At 42.5% G+C, this 16,804-nt stretch overlaps 1 protein-coding gene across 1 annotated transcript in view; it reads left to right on the top strand.

The window, feature by feature from the left end:
• Nucleotides 1-16,804, top strand: part of itga11b (integrin, alpha 11b) — a 67,040-nt gene that overhangs the window by 12,911 nt on the left and 37,325 nt on the right. Inside the window, exons 2-6 of the mRNA XM_033634543.2 lie at nt 253-364; nt 12,186-12,295; nt 12,885-12,976; nt 14,377-14,491; nt 14,584-14,711. Coding sequence (XP_033490434.2) covers nt 253-364; nt 12,186-12,295; nt 12,885-12,976; nt 14,377-14,491; nt 14,584-14,711 — 557 coding nt within the window. The remainder of the gene's footprint in view (nt 1-252; nt 365-12,185; nt 12,296-12,884; nt 12,977-14,376; nt 14,492-14,583; nt 14,712-16,804) is intronic.

The raw sequence follows: 16,804 nt of genomic DNA, 5'->3' as shown, positions 1-16,804 counted from the left end.
GACTTTCCTACAGAGCTCCGAAAAAGGGACATAAACCTTGTGCATTTAGCGGTGGGTTTAAAGAGTCGGTGGACAGAGTGATATTGATGGAGTGATGGCAGTGAGACAGTTTTTCCAAGAAGGAGTGATTTTAATCTGCTCGTGTAGGAGTAGAAATGACTCTGCTGGAAATCCACAGGCCAGTTATCTATGTGGGCTGGTTATACTGGGCAAATGATGTTGTGTCAGCTGAGTGTCTTTTCTGTGTTTCAGATCTTCAGCTCTGCTTCAACTTTGACACAAAGAACTTCAAGATCTTCTATGGGTCTAAAGAAAACCAGTTTGGTTACACAGTCCAGCAGCACGAGGTGGGAGGACGCCAGTGGTAAGAATCCTAGTTTACTATTCATCCACCACTGCCAGAAACCAGTCTGTAGAAACTGTATCATCACACAGACACAAGTGTGCATCTATTCGGGGACGAGAGGCTTGTGACAGCGTGAGACTGATGGTGTCCTCCTCAACTGAGCTGTAACGTTAGCTAGCTTAGTGGAGGGACTTCCCATTGTTCCCATTAGGCCTATCCCATCTAACCAAAAGCCCATTTCTCTGACAGCTTCTTCTCCGCGAAACAAATGCTCAGTGCTCTTAAGTCCCATTTCTTCAAAAGTAAGACAACACAATTTCAAGAAAAAATGTTTAAGTTTCTGTAAACCACGGATATGGTGCATTCGTACAAGGTTTTGCAGTGGATACATTAAAACTTTTCTCAACAATGCTGTGGTGAACATGTGGTTAGATTTAGGCACAAAAACCACTTGGTTATAGTTAAGAAAAGATCAGATGTTGGTCTAAAATACCCACCTTTGGTAGCACAAAAGCCACTGTTAAAGCAGACATGGGGCGATGAAAAACACCAGGGATTGTAGGCTCTAACACCATTGGGAAATGCAATGAAGGGTTGGTCAAAATGAGTAAAAATTAGTGGCTCAAATGCCTCTAGAAGCCCATGAAGGGATTGTAAAAACACCTGGGATCAGTGGCTCACATGGTACTAGGAATCCCCTTGAAGGGTCAGCAAAAACAACCAAGATTGATGGCACAAACACCACTGAGAAACCCTGTGAAGAGCACTTAAAAACTAAAACTTAAAAATGCCACTGGAGAACACAGCAAAGGGTCAGTAAAAACACCCGGGATCGTGGTTCAAACACTGCTGAGAAAGGCCACGAAGGGCTGGTAAAAAACATCCGGGATTGCTGGCCCAAATGCTGCTGTGAAACATTGCAAAGGGTTGGTAATAATACCCAGGATTTGTGGCTCGGACACTGCTGGGAACCACTGTGAAGGGTCAGTAAAACCACCCAGGATTGGTGGCTCAGACAGTGCTGACAAACCCTGTGAAGCCACTGACCTTGATTAGCCATTGACCATCAAGGTCAAATACTGCTGGGAAATGCCATGGGTGGTCTGAAAAAAGTACCCAGCGCTGGTGCCATTAATATAATTGGGGAACGGCACAAAGGGGGAGTTACAACACCCAGGATTGGTGGCTCACACGCTGATGGGAAACGCGGCAAAGGGTTGGTGAAAGCCCCTGGGATTGGTGGCTCAAACACAGCTGGGAAACACCGCAAATGGTCGGTAATAATACCCAGTGTTGATGGCTGATCCTGAACTGAAACTTACTACAAGGAGTGTGAATTTTCGGAGAAACGGGACTTGGGAGCGATGGGCATTGTTTTTTGGGATAACAGGCCATAGAAGAAGTGGGCTTTTGGTGCAATGGGACATTTTTCGGACTAATGTGGCTTTAGAATTTTGGGCCATCTGAACAATGGCACGGTACCCTCAGTGGTACGAGGTGAGCTAGCAGGAGATGCATGCTTCCTCCTGTGTGGTGATCTGGTTGGCAGGTGTAGTTCTGTGGAAAGAAAATAGTTCCTACATGAAACTGCTCACAACAAGGTCTGTGGATTATCTTGAGTAACCAGGTCATGATTTCTGTGAAGAGACATTCCTGTTGAGTCCTTCAGATGTATTTTTGGGAGCTTTGAGCACCACAAGCCGAGTGCCATCTACTTCTGTTATATAGGAGAGAAGGCAGACATCTCTACAGCCGATATCTCCAACACATCTCGACTGATAAATAGCACTATAGGTAAGAGGATAAATATGTAGTGAACTTTGGGTGAGCTGCCCCTTTAAGATAAATCACAATATAGATATCCACTCCATTATCAACAAAGCTTCAAGGTGTTCACAAGGATCACGTTTTGTTAGACAGTAGTTGGACGTCTCAGTTTGTCTCCTCTCCAAGTCTCTTCAGGTAGAGACAGAGTGGATCATGTCTGTCTGTCTGTCTGTCTGTCTGTCTGTCTGTTAAGTTTCAGGATTTAATGGACACTGTGGATCTGTCAGATGTGTCCTGGGAAAGTGAGTCGAAAAACTTTCAACTTTGAGTCGTTTCCAGGAAAGTTGGTTGCTGTTTTTTGTCTTGTCAGTGAATCATTTTAAGAAGTCAGGCTCATGTTGGGACGACACGTTTTCCATCGAAGTGTCTGATCACTGGAGCAGGTGATTTATCATCCTCTCTTGCATAATCTCGTCGTGATGCTATGGCCACATAGATTATTATTATTCTGTCCCTGTACAGTTTGTCCTTGGCTCCCCATCAGTCTGCTGTTAGTGTTTGCCTCGTCTCATCCTTCATCTTTATGTTTCCAACCTGCTGCTGGATTCTCAAACACCAGGAGACACATTTCAGCCTCCAGCTGCTTCTGTCTGCAGCAACTATGAGATCTCATAGTTTGGTTTCTCTCTATTTAAACTCTTCAGATGTCATCTCGAGTCTCATTAAATCTCATCAGTGATGGAGGAACCATTCAGATCTCTTATTTACAGTCAGGTCCATAATTATTTGGACAATGATACAGTTGTCATCATTTTGGCTCTGTACACCACCACAGTGGGTTTTAAATGAAACAATGAATACCTGCTTAAAGTGCAGACTCTCAGCTTTCATTTAAGGCTTTTTTCAAAAATGTAGTATGAACAGTGTAGGAATTACAACCATTTCTTCACACAGTCCCCCGACTTTAAGGGCTCATAAGTATTTGGACAAATTAACATAATCATCAATTAAACAGTCAGTTTTAATACTTGGTTGCAAATCCTTTGCAGTCAATGACTGCCTGAAGTGTTGGACACATAGGCATCATCAGATGCTGGGTTTCTTCCCTGGTGATGCTCTGCCAGCCCTTTACTGTAGCCGTCTGCACTTCCTGCTTGTGTGTTTTGCCCTCAGTTTTGGCTTCAGCAAGAGAAACGCATGCTCAGTTGGATTCAGGTCAGATGATATGACTTGACCATCACAGAACATTCCTTTTCTTTGTCTTAAAAATGTCTTTGGTTGCTTTTGCAATATGCTTCAGGTCATTGTCCAACTGCACTGTGAAGCATCGTCCAATGAGTTTTGAAGCATTTGGTTGAATCTGAGCAGATAATGGTGCCCCAAACACTTCAGCTTTCATCCTGCTGCTCTTGTCAGCAGTCACATCATCAATAAATACAAGAGAACCAGTTCCACTGGCAGCCATACATGGCCATGACATAACAGTACCTCCACCATGCTTCACTGATGAGGTGGTGTGCTTTGGATCATGAGCAGCTCCTTCCCTTCTTCCTTCTCTTCTCTTCCCATCATTCTGGTAGTTGATCTTTGTTTTATCTGTCCATAGTATGCTGTTCCACAACTGTACAGGCTTTTTAGATGGTTTTTGATAAACTCTAATCTGGCCTTCCATTTTCAAGGCTAACCAATGGTTTGCATCTTGTGATAAACCCTCTGTATTTATTCTAGTGAAGTCTTGTCTTGCTTACAAGAGCAGCAGGATGAAAGCTGAAGTGTTTGGGGCACCATTATCTGCTCAGATTCAACCAAATGCTTCAAAACTCATTGGACGATGCTTCACAATGCAGATAGACATTGACCTGAAGCATATTGCAAAAGCAACCAAAAACATTTTTAAGACAAAGAAGTGGAATGTTGTGCAATGGCCAAGTCATATCATCTGACCTGAATCCAACTGAGCATGCGTTTCTCTTGCTGAAGCCAAAACTGAGGGCAAAACACCCAAAACACAAGCAGGAAGTGCAGACGGCTACAGTAAAGGGCTGGCAGAGCATCACCAGGGAAGAAGCCCAGCATCTGATGATGTCTATGTGTCCAACACTTCAGGCAGTCATTGACCGCAAAGGATTTGCAACCAAGTATTAAAACTGACTGTTTAATTGATGGTTATGTTAATTTGTCCAAATACTTATGAGCCCTTAAAGTCGGGGGACTGTGTGAAGAAATGGTTGTAATTCCTACACTGTTCATACTACATTTTTGAAAAAAGTCTTAAATGAAAGCTGAGAGTCTGCACTTTAAGCAGGTATTGATTGTTTCATTTAAAACCCATTGTGGTGGTGTACAGAGCCAAAATGACGACAACTGTATCATTGTCCAAATAATTATGGACCTGACTGTATGTAAAGGTACTAATGCCATATGACCTTCTTTTAAGAACACTCAGTAAGTGTTTGGGAACTGGAACAATAATAGATCTTTATGACAGAATATTTTACACAGATAGCATAACTGTTTAACCACAGTATCTACGGCATCTGCTCATTTCAGGTTTCGTTAAGTGGTTGAAGGTTTTGACTCTAAACAGCCAACTACTTGAACCTGGAGTGGACATGACCTCTGGCCTGGCTTTAATGTTAGTCATTAGCTCCCGTTAATGAACCTGCTCACACCCAAAGGACCGTATTTACGTGGGTTTTGTTGGAAGCGGCACATTCTTGAGAAACAGTGAAATGTGACATAAAAATTAGTCACTTAAACACACAAACCGCTGGTTAAAAGTCATCACGTCTACAAAAATGTGAGGAGTACGGGTGTCAGAGGTCACAGGACCCTGAAGGTTTACAGGTACAAATAATATCCCTGAGAACTATCCTGGATGAAAGAGACAAGCAGACTTTTATTAGTGGATTATTCCACTACGGTGAGTCTGTCTGGATAACAACACCTGAAATGTTAAATGTCACCAGGCTGTGTAGCAAAAACAACTCTGTAGAATAACGATCCCCTCCTTTAAAAAAACACACACACACACACACACACACACACACACACACAGCAGAGTGATGGGCTTCCCAGAGGGAGGCTGGGGAATAACAAACCGCAACACATAGTTTCCAGATCCGCCGCTCTGCCTGCAGGACGCAGGAGAAGCCGGTCGTGAGACAAACGCAAATACTTTCCACTTATTTACCTGCGACTTCAAAGGGAGAGATTCTGTAATCCTGGAAGACTGTGAGGTATTCATCATGGCTCGAATGCTTCCAGATAAGACAAAAAAAAGGGGGACGGTACAGAGAAGCAGGAATGTTGCACAATTTCACCTGCAACTGCAGACGGGACAACAACAGCATGAAGAATCTCACTTTTTCACTTTTAATCACATTTTGTATCTCATTTAATTTCTCCTGATTTTTTCCAGCGGCACCAACAGACTTTAAAATGACACTAAAGATACAGGATCCCTGGATTTGATTGGATCATACCACAAATACATTGCAGGGAGGTTTCACCATTAACAGTTCAAATGAATTGATGTGAAAGGTGTCAGTCAAACTGGCTCATTTGTGGTGTGAAAGCAGTGTAGATCAGGGGCTGCTAACTATCAGTCTGGAAATCCATCGGTAAAAAAATAAAAAAAGTGCAGGGGCCTCGGGGATCGCTCACCCCCTTCACTTCAGGCGGTGCCCCCAGTGTTACACTCCTACCTGCAACTCGAACCAGACGGCGGTAAACAACATGGATCTTTCAGAAGAACAGTTCGACAACCTTTTCGCGGAAGTTGCAACTCTACATAAAGTTGCAAATTTAAAACCTCTGCAGCGCCTTTGTTTAAGGTATTTATTAGAGGAATGCGATGTTTTGGCATGTCTGCCAACTGGCTTTGGGAAAAGCTTGATTTATCAAGTTTGGCCAACTGCATGCTCGCTGTTAGCAAATATTTACCCTGAAAAATGGCCCGAGGACAATATTGTTTTGGTCATCAGCCCACTGGTATCAATTATGGAGGAGCAGGTACGGCTGTTGACCGAGCATGGCATACCTGCAGCTTATACTGGAAAAAACACAAACACGGATGAGGACATCACGAAGGGCAGGGTGTCCATTGTGTTTGGATCTCCGGAGACCTTTGTTGCCAGTGACAAATGGCGGAAAGTGCTCCAGAACGAAATATATTGGAAGAGATTGATAGGACTGGCAGTGGATGAGGTTCATACTGTCGTCCAATGGTAAGTCAAGTTTAACGTCACCGTTAATTTAACGTTAACATTCGTCAGCCAGTGTAAAAATATAAATACAGTACTGCCTTTCCATGGATGTATAACATTTACATATTTCCCAAAATGCTGTATTGTCTAACGTTACAGTGAGCTTAGCTTGACTTACCATTTCGAACTGCAGACATGTCTTGACTGGACTTCTTTCGGAGTATAAAAACGTTGCCACTAATGCCCTTTTTTTCCTGTCATGAGGAGTGGAAGGTGTGCTGGTGGATGCACAACACTTGTAAGCTGTGTTGTTGTCCATGTTTTTCACGTTGACGAGACGGCGTTTTGGGTGGAGCAGTCGCCATTGACGTGGAGCTTGCTGTATCTGTAGGTACACATTTCCTGGGGACACCTGCACGTCTTGGCCCCGCCCCTTCCATTGTGATTGGCTAAAGCGCAGCATCGTTCAACCTACCGTCCATTAATCTATTGGGCAATTTATAGAAAATTAATTGATGGCTATTTGATGCACAAACCTGTGGGTGTCATCATGGTAGCTACGTCTGTCATTTTTACAGTCTGTGTTCTTGACTTGCTCTTGACTAACACCTGACAACCTTTATCCTAACTTAACCCTAAACCAAGTTAAAACTCTCAGCCGTCAGAAGAAATGAGCATCAGTGATTTAAACAGTTAAACTCCATCACAGCTGCAGGTACAAAAATAACTGAGCACTAAAAACTTTATTTATCCAGAGGGAAACTGCTTCAGCAGTCACCAACAAGAAAAGAGTGTATTGTTATACAAGCTGCAGGAGTGGTGTGTGTGTGTGTGTGTGTGTGTGTGTGTGTGAGTGAGTGAGTGAGTGAGTGAGTGTGTGTGTGAGTGAGTGAGTGAGTGAGTGAGTGAGTGAGTGAGTGAGTGAGTGAGTGAGTGAGTGAGTGAGAGAGAGAGAGAGAGAGAGAGAGAGAGAGAGAGAGAGAGAGAGAGAGAGAGAGTGAGTGAGTGAGTGAGTGAGTGAGTGAGTGAGTGAGAGAGAGAGAGAGAGAGAGAGAGAGAGAGAGAGAGAGAGAGAGAGAGAGAGAGAGAGAGAGAGTTGCTGAATGCAAATGGAAATGAACGCTGACATTTTAAACTATGTGTGAATTTTTCCTGCTGGAGCCACTGCAGCTAAACGTGTGAGCTGCAAATCAAATCAGTTTTATTTACGGTCCCCTGAGTTACACTTAACGTCTCTCAGCGCTGGACAGCGGCCACGTTAAGAGAAAATAAATGAACTGGTGAAAACTTTAATAAAACCGAGGCAGAGCTGCATGTGGGGCCGTGTGTGTTTGTTTGTTGAGGATGTTGTTGTGTCTGTTAGAGGTCGAACCGTTGACCTGTGTCGACCTCTGAGGTCAAACCTCTGGCGGTACGTGTTTACAGAGACGAGTGTTTATGTCATCTGGCAGCCTCTATGTAGGATCTGTGTGTGTTTGTGTCTGCTTTAGTTTGGGTTTTTCTCCTTTCACTTAACAAGCACGCTCAACCAAACAGAACTGCCACAGCTTAAGCTAAACTGCTGGCATGGCTGATAAGCTGTTGATTTATCTTGCATTTCTTGATTCATTTAATAGTTTAGTGTCTTTTTAATTGACTCGTAACTGTCATAACTCAAAGAAACCTAAAGAAAAGACAAGATTTAAATCATTTCCAAATCTTTCCAGCAGCAGCAGCAGCGGAGCTTGAAAGCATAAAAATGTCTAAAACATTTACATTAATCTTCAGGTTGTGAAGAGTGAGAACTTTTTTTGGAGCTGTATTTAAATGTGAAACACACCACCTTATTCACACCAAATCTGTGAGGGGGCTGGATCACAAGGGGGAATAAAATGCTCTATCAGATGGGACTTAAAGGATCGTTGGACATTTAAGCAGCAAAACTAAAAACCATAGTTAAAACTTGACAGAGAACAGAACTAAAATTTTAGCTTCTGAAATAATCTGTGAAGCTACGCTGCTTCTTGTGGTAATTGTGCACAGTATCTCTCGTAATGGGGAGTCAGAGAGCAGTTCTGCAGCTCTGCTCTGATCTCTGCTACGTTCACATTTTACAGACTGTCATTAATATTTTCAGCATTAATGATGTGTTATTTCACCCACCAGAAACCCTTCCACACGTCATTGTGTGTGTAACAAGCAGAGTGCATTGTGAACCCGCCTATGTGCATCTTACTGTCTGAATAATCAATCCATCCATCCATCCATCCATCCATCACTTATCCAAAGCTGGGTCACAAGAAGAAGCAGGCTGAGCAAAGTATTCCAGATACCCTTCTCCCAAGCAACGCTTTCCAGCTCTTCCTGGGGGATCCGAAGGCGTCCCCTGGCCAGACAAGATATGTAATCCCTCCAGTGTATTCTGGGTTTACCCTGGGCCTCCTACCAGTGGGACATGCCCAGAACACCTTTATTGGGAGGCACACATGAGGCATCCTGATCAGATGCCTGAACCACCTCAACTGACCCCTTTAAATTTGAAGGAGCAGCGACTCTACTCCGAGCTCTGTTTGGATGTCTGAGCTCCTCACCCTATCTCTAAGGCTGAGCCCAGACACCCCACGGAGGAAACTCATTTTGGCTGCTTGTATCTGCGATCTCATTCTTTCGGTCACTACCCAGAGCTCATGACCATAAGTGAGGGTTGGGACGTAGATGGGCCAGTAAATCAAAAACTTTGCATTCAGGCTTAGCTCCCTCATCTCTTATTTATCTGAATAATGCACCCTTTAAAAAGCAAGAAAATACTGTGCCATTCTGACTAGCTTTTTGTTGGTCAATGACGGACTCACTTTCTGCTGCCTCAAAACAGCAACACACCAACAAGGCGCCTGACCACACCTCATTTTAACACCTACACCCCATGGGTGCCGAAGTGAGCTCAGTACATTTGCGACCAACATGGGCTCTGGTTGTGAAATTTCAAAACTAGCAATGACAGTTGCCAGTTGCACTGGATGTGAAATAAGGCCCACTGTGTCTACCGTATTGATAGTTTGATGAGCTCCATCAGAGAATAAGAAACAGAGATCAGAGTCTAAAACCAGCAGGAGCAGGAAATATGCACCTCTCTTTATTAGAGAGGATTTAAGAAGATTATTTTCCCTTTTCTCAATATTGTTCTCTTCACCATTATACCCAAGCCCCCTGCAGAATAAAGCAGGTCCACACACTGCACAGGGGTGATGAAAGGCTCTGCGGGAGCTGCAGGAAATCAGCAATTAAATAACAAATAGTCCAATAAAGCAGTAGTAGGAGAGGGCAGGTAAAGGTCTGAAGTTTCACCTGAAGGCTAAATGACAGCACCTGTTGAGGAAATGATGGAGTGATGTCAGAGGATGAGAGGCTGGATTGTGTCTGCTGCTGCAGGCTGCAGGATGTGGCCTCTGTGGTTTGTCAGCGCTGCTCTCCGTCCGTTTGATGTGGACGGCAGACACATTAGCAGATTGAGGGTTAGCGCTCTACTATGGCATCTCCTCTGGTATGTGACTCAGCCGTCTTCCCAGAACCGCTGTCCAGACCGCATGTGGAGGTGTTTACTCCGGTTAATACTAACGACCTGCTCGCTGTGTGACACTGCGGCAGCAGGATGTGACCTCTGAGCGTAGGAGGGGAAAATTAATCACCACCAAACTACATCTGAAAATAAATCAGACAATTTATTAGTTTCTGTCGACACGTGACAGCAGTCACCACATGTCAGGGTACTGTGACAGAGTCCAACCCAGGACACCAAGAATTACTACCACAGACGTCTGTGTTTTCAGTATCAAACCAGAGGCTTGAGAAGTGCTCTGAAAAGCTTCTGGATTCACAGAAGTTACGATGAATTTCAGTGACTCAGAGTCTCAGTGACAGAGGAAACATGACATTGTCCTCAGGAACGTCTCAGTTCTGCAGAGTACTTCACTTTCCTGTCACCCAGCTGCTCAGTATAAACACTTATCTGTGCCAAAATATGATTTAATACACATGTTCTTATTGTTGCCAGCACTGTTACCTGTTGGAAGTTGTCGTTAGTGACTTGGAGCATTGGATGAATCATCTGCAGATTATTCCTATAAAATGTCAAATAAACAGTGAAGGATATCTCTCTCAGTTTTCTGCCGATGTTTGGCTTCATCAAAATGACTTGAATTTGGCGCTTTGACAAAAATATGACTGTTGGAAAACACTCAGTATATGTGGGGCATAAAAGGACAAAACTATAATCTTAATAGAAGCATCTTTCAAGCATGTTTTAATTCCAAAAATAAAAGGTTTTATGTAGAGTATAGAATGGCGTGAGAATGAGTCCTACAACCTGGAAATGAGAAGTGACGTGACCATGGTGTGGTTTGTTTATAGCCTAATGTTAATGCCTAATGTGCTTTCACTTCTGACAATTGAATTTAGGCTTTTAATTATAAAAGAGGTGTTTGATTGTGAAAATTATCTTGCTGAACAGAAACCTTTGTTTGCCACAGAGCATATTTTCTGCAGTAATCCCAAATTATATAAATTGGCGTTTTGTAGAGGGAACCAGGATGATGTTAACTTTTAGGTCAGCCTACAAAAAACGTCATCCCTGCAGCACTTGGACTCAACCTAAACAGCAACTCTCAGGTCAAACTGATAAAAAGAAAACTGAAGTTTGTTAACTAGCAGGCAGACAAGTCCAAATGAACAGAGACGTGTGACAGACTGCAGCAGGTTGAACCTCTTCATCACACTGTCAGTTCTGAGGCTGCAGGTTTATATACTGAGGGTGTTAATGACAAAACAGGAAGCAGGTGTGCAGGTACATCTGAGGCTCAGGTGATGATGAGGAGCAGCGACGCAGCAGCTGTATGCTTGAGAATTTATACTGAGCCTGTTGACAGATACGATCCAGTGTTTCTGACTAAATGCTGATGTGAATAATTATTTCTGCGGCCTTTGGCGGGAAAAAAGAGAAGCAGAGATTTATAGGAATGCTTGTCCAAAGATAGGCGTGAAAATGAATCAAAAGTCAAAATTCATAAATAAAGTGGTTTAACAGTGTAAATGAATGAAAGAAATATATATTATGCATTTATTCCTCAATCCAACATGTTTAATAATTCATACAGTTCCCACCCTCACAACACAATATTTACTAGATTCCTCACATTGATTATTGTAGATATATTTTGATTTGATTTAATTCAATTGTCAGAAAAAAATCTGCAATTTGTCTTTCGTCCCAGCTGTCTCACATAAATACATTTAAGTACAAAAATGCAAAACAACATTTAACAACACAACCATCTTACAAATTCTACAGTTAACACCAGACATTTTGAAAAGTTGATGCAGTGCAAAAAAGTTACTTATTCCAGTTACTTTTTAATGAGTGTCTCAGCTTTATTTTGAGGTATTCTTGAGTTATGGAGGAAAATATCCAGAGAGGCTGAACACTGTAATGATGAGGTTAATCGATGTTCATTTGTGTGAGTATTGTGATCTCTGAGTTTGTTTAATTTAAAGTACAAATTGTTTCTTGTCTCTTTTATTTAATAAAATATCACCCAGAATGCACAAAGGATGTCTCTTACACCTCATGCATACATTTAACATATTTATTAGTTGTTTTATCCAAAATGTTTCTATGTGCACCGTCTGCTCTTTATTTATCAGACGCATTAAACTTAAATCAGAGCGAGTTTAGCACCAGACTGAGAGTTAACTACATCTTCTGTTAATTCTGATCTGGCTGCTTCATCTGAGTCCCAGCAGGGAAGGGTTAACTCATCTCTGTGTGCTGCTTCCTGCACTGTCTCAGCCTCAGGTGTGTGTGTGTGTGTGTGTGTGTGTGTGTGTTTCAGGTTGCTGGTTGGCGCTCCCTTTGAATCCACAGGGAAGCAGCAGACTGGTGATGTGTTCAAGTGTCCTCTCGACACCAGAAGCTCTGCAAACTGCACCAGACTCAACCTGGGTGAGCAACATGTTGATACTTCACATGTTCATTAAAATCACAGCAGGTGACAGTAAACAAGTTGAAGTATTACAAAGTATTTACAGTAAAACAGATGCTGGCAGCTGCGCACTGAAACATGACGGCATCGGTTCAAATCCCATTTCCAGTTTTCACGCTGTCTTTCTGAAGTAGCAACAGGCCTCCTACAGTGTAAAAATGTTCTGTTACAACTAAAAGTCCTGCAGTTTTCTTGTTCAACAACATGAATTGATAATAATTTTCTAATAATTTTTTAAACTTCTGCTGTTGGATTTATTTCAGGGTATGCGACACCTTTATCATTATTACTCATGTAAATCCCGACAGAGCAGATGCAGTTATTGTCTGTCCATGTGTCTCCAAACAAGCCTTTCCTGTGTGGAATGAAAGGCTGTCTGAGTCAGTAAAGGGAAGATTTAAACTAAATGCACCTGCTGTCTATGAACCCAGAGCTGTGTTTAAAATTTTCACTAAAATGACATGAAAGAAGTATCAGAAATTATTGTGACAAACATGTAACACAGACTGAAGCTCCACTGTGTAAAGTTATGTGATGTGTTTGAAACAGGGAAACTTTCTCTGGACAACGTGTCTGAGAGAAAAGACAACATGAGGCTGGGAATGACGCTGACCTCCAACCCAAAAGACAACAGCTTTGTGGTGAGTCACATGACACACTGAGACTTTCTCTGTATTGGCTCAGCTTCACTTCAAATGACCGACACGGTGAAACCAAGTCCTTGTACTTCCTACTGTCATCTAAAGAAGTGGTAGACAACCTGCGGCTCTAGAGCCTCACGCAGCTCTTTGACCTGTCTCCCTGTGGCTTTGACAAAAATTTGTATCATCATAGTAAACCTTAAGAACTTCTTACATGCTCCAACTGTAAAAATGTGCAGCCTATGAACTAAATAAAAAAAAACGTTTTAACATTTTATCAACTAAAATGTGCGTCACACATCTCTGGCCTCTCACCTTTTTCTCTTAGTTTTGCCAAACCTCAGTAGCAGTAGCTCGTCTTCAGTCTCCCTAGCTAGGCTGGCTACAGTGTCCGATTCTGAAAAAATAAAAGTCTTGGAGGAAAATTGAATATCTAATAGAATGTGGACATGTTTGTTTGCTTTTTATTGCTAAAGTTAAAGTACTGAACAATCATGACGAGCCCGCTGCAGAGTAGTGAGTAGCCGTCTTGTGGTAAAACATATTAATGAATGCTCAGTTTGAACTATTAATAATGTTCATAGGCCAATTTAGACTTTAGGCTGTGTTACCTTCATATTAAGCTCACTTATATTTTGTGGCTCCAGGTTTTTAAAACCCTGCTCTAAACTGTAGCTGGTGTGGTCATACTTTTATGGATACATGAGAATTGCAGTGTTCATTTCACCTAATTAACAGATCTGACAAACAGAATAATCTGAAATTTTAAAAAATCTAAATGATTAAGAAGTCCCTTCAATTTTTGCAGGTTTTTTGGGGGGGGTTATTGAAACCAAAAATGCCTGATTCACAGCAGTTTTTCTGTTGTGATGTTTTTAGGCAGTGAAACAGTTGCTTTTTTTCATATTTAATTAAAAATCAAAGGCAACTTGTTCCAGTGAGAACAAAACTGCACTGTTCTGAGTGCTCTCAGTAACCTTGTCCATGTGTTTCAGTCATTCTCTGAGTGTTTTTTGTGGTAGAAAATTGTCAATCGAGGACCACAACATTGCACACGGTGCAAAACAGTTTAGTCCCGCTTTTGTGCAAAAAATCAGGGAATTGCTTTGGTTTTTAGCAGTAATTTTGTTGGTGAACGTGACACAAATGTGTTGCCCATTTCTGCAATTTCACCACCAGAAACAATGAAGTGGGTGTGGTGACAGTATGATTGTTGGGAAACTATGGAGACTGGTCAAATTTACGGTAAAGTTGCGGTGATCAGACAAAATTACAAGATCGTGCAGAATTCACAGGGAATGGTTGCATTTGCATTAACTGTTGCCATGGTGACATCCTGGAGGATCTGACTTATTAACGCAAGTGTTGTTTTGTCCTGCTGTGTGTGAATGTGTCCTCAGACCTGTGGTCCACTCTGGTCTCATGAATGTGGAAGCTCCCTGTACAGCACAGGAATCTGCTCCAAAGTCAGCCGAAACTTCAAACTGTCCCACACCATCGCACCCGCCCTGCAGAGTAATCACCATGCATTTACCCATCCATCCATCCCTCTGTCTCTCCATCTGTCTGCCTGTCCTGTATCCATCCTGTTTGTTTTTATCCTGCAGGGTGTGAGACCCTCATGGACATTGTGATTGTTCTGGATGGTTCTAACTCCATCTACCCATGGTACGAGGTCCAGGACTTCCTCATCACCATCCTGCAGAAGTTCTACATCGGCCCAGGTCAGACGCAGGTCGGTTCATCACTGAATCTTAAAAAGTCTGGTGGGATTCAAAACTGTTCAAATAAGATTTGTCTCAAATTCTCAGGATGTTTCAATACCATGGATATAGAAGGTAAATAAATATGATATCATCCACCTCTGATATGATATTCCCCCTAACAGCCTACAGAGTCCTGTCCTGTCTGTAGCCCATTGTTCGTTGGTTCTTTTTAAATACATAGATTCTGAATAAACTGTAGTTTTAGTGCCTCTTCATGCTCTGATTGCTGTGTCAGAGGCTTTTCCTCTGATACATTCAGAGGGAATACTCCGAATTCTTTGGCAAGATGCTACAAAATGTCAAGATATTAAATATAACCACAAACTCTCAGCTACTGGCAGCGTTCAGCTCTGGTAGAATTTCCCTCACAACAGTTCACATGAAACCAGGACTGTTACTGCTAATGAAAGACGAAGGTCATGTCTTTAATATTTTCACATCTCTTTCCATTTACAGCCCCTGACCTGCTGACCTCGTTAAAACCTGACCTCATGTGGAAGCATATACGTTTTGTCTCTCTGACTGTGGTCTTTGTTTCTGTGGTCTTCACAGACTACAGACAGAAACTGGCAGTTAAACAGTCATGGTCACAATGGTGGACCAACCTTGTGATCTTTAGAGCCATGCTTTCATACATGACAAAAAATACAAATCATTCTGTAAAAATTGGAATGGAGTTGGGGTTTCCAGAGGCAGTGAGTCTTGTCCAGCCCAGTGACCGGAAAAAAATGTTGGCATTGTGTGTTTCTGCAAACCACAGATATGTTGCTTTTGAACAATTTTTATGTATAATGCCAACATTTTAAAGTGACGTAGTTCTGATTGCATGTATATAAGCTGAGTTTCTGAAGTAGAGGGGATGGTGGATGATGGATGGTGTGACACCTAGGCAAGACAGCTGCCACCGTCTCAGACCAACAAACAACAAAAGCTGGTATTTTTAACATGCTGTCTGGACATTTCCAGCTGTGCTCATTGCAACGAAAGTGGGTATTTTAAGCCAAAACATGATCTTTTCCTCACCATGACCAAGTGGGTTTTGTACCTAAACCTAACCAAAAGTTAACCACAGCATTGTCACAGCATTTATTCTGGTGATTGAGCCGGTCTCGTCACAATACAGCGAAACACTCCCTGTAGATTACTGACTGGTCTGACAAATATCTGCCAGGCCTAGTTGACTCCGTATCTTCTTCAGGCTTAAAACTTTGTTTATGAGCTGGATTTAAGGGTGCTTTCACACCTGCCTTGTTTGGTTCGCTTGCCCCCTCAGTGCGGTTCGTTTGGGCAGGTGTGAACACAGCGAACTCGTTTGTGGTGAGAAGGTGTTCCGACCTGGATGTGAACCAACTGCAGTCACATGACACATTGTTTGGGTTAAACATGAGCATGTTACAGTCCTGGAGGATTATTAATGTGCACCTCCTCCTGTACTGCCTTAATATGCACATTCAGCACATCCAATGCATCAAAACATTGTTTTCTAGTTGGAGCCGCGCCTCGTTTTCAAACTGTATGGTTTGACTAAACTGAACAATGACAGCAATATAGTCCACGATGAGCAGCGCTAAAATCAACCTGCGTAGTTGTCCCTCCATTGTGACATTAGAAAGTGTCACATTTATCTTGCAAGTGTACTCTTCTTCAACGTTTGCTTTACTTCCTGGATTTTTCCCACATGGAAATTCTGACCAATCAAGAGCAGCTTTCTCACACAAGGCATTTGATCTGGTCCTCTTGTAAATGCTGCCGTGAGAACACGAACCAACTCTAGGCAATTATACAACTTTGGAAGAACATGAGTCCCTAATTCAGACCAAAGGAGACGACTCTCGGTCTGGAAGAAGCCTTTGTGTCAAGTTATGTTCCAGCATGCAACTGAGAACTGGGAAACCTGCAAAAGTATTGGAGACAGTGGGTGATGTTCATCTTGTCCAGACGAGAAATTATCTGCTGCAGTTGAGTGGCCACCAGTAGCAGACTGGTTTTACTGGGAGCTGACCTGCAGGCTAACAGAGGACTCTGATCAGGTGTTAAGTTATTTAGGTCAGTAGTTCTCAAC

This window comes from Epinephelus lanceolatus, chromosome 5 (genome assembly GCF_041903045.1).
Source record: "Epinephelus lanceolatus isolate andai-2023 chromosome 5, ASM4190304v1, whole genome shotgun sequence".
In the NCBI taxonomy this organism is placed as follows: domain Eukaryota; kingdom Metazoa; phylum Chordata; class Actinopteri; order Perciformes; family Serranidae; genus Epinephelus; species Epinephelus lanceolatus.
The sequence above is the reverse complement of the archived record's forward strand: the minus strand, read 5'-3'. Positions and strand labels throughout refer to the sequence as shown.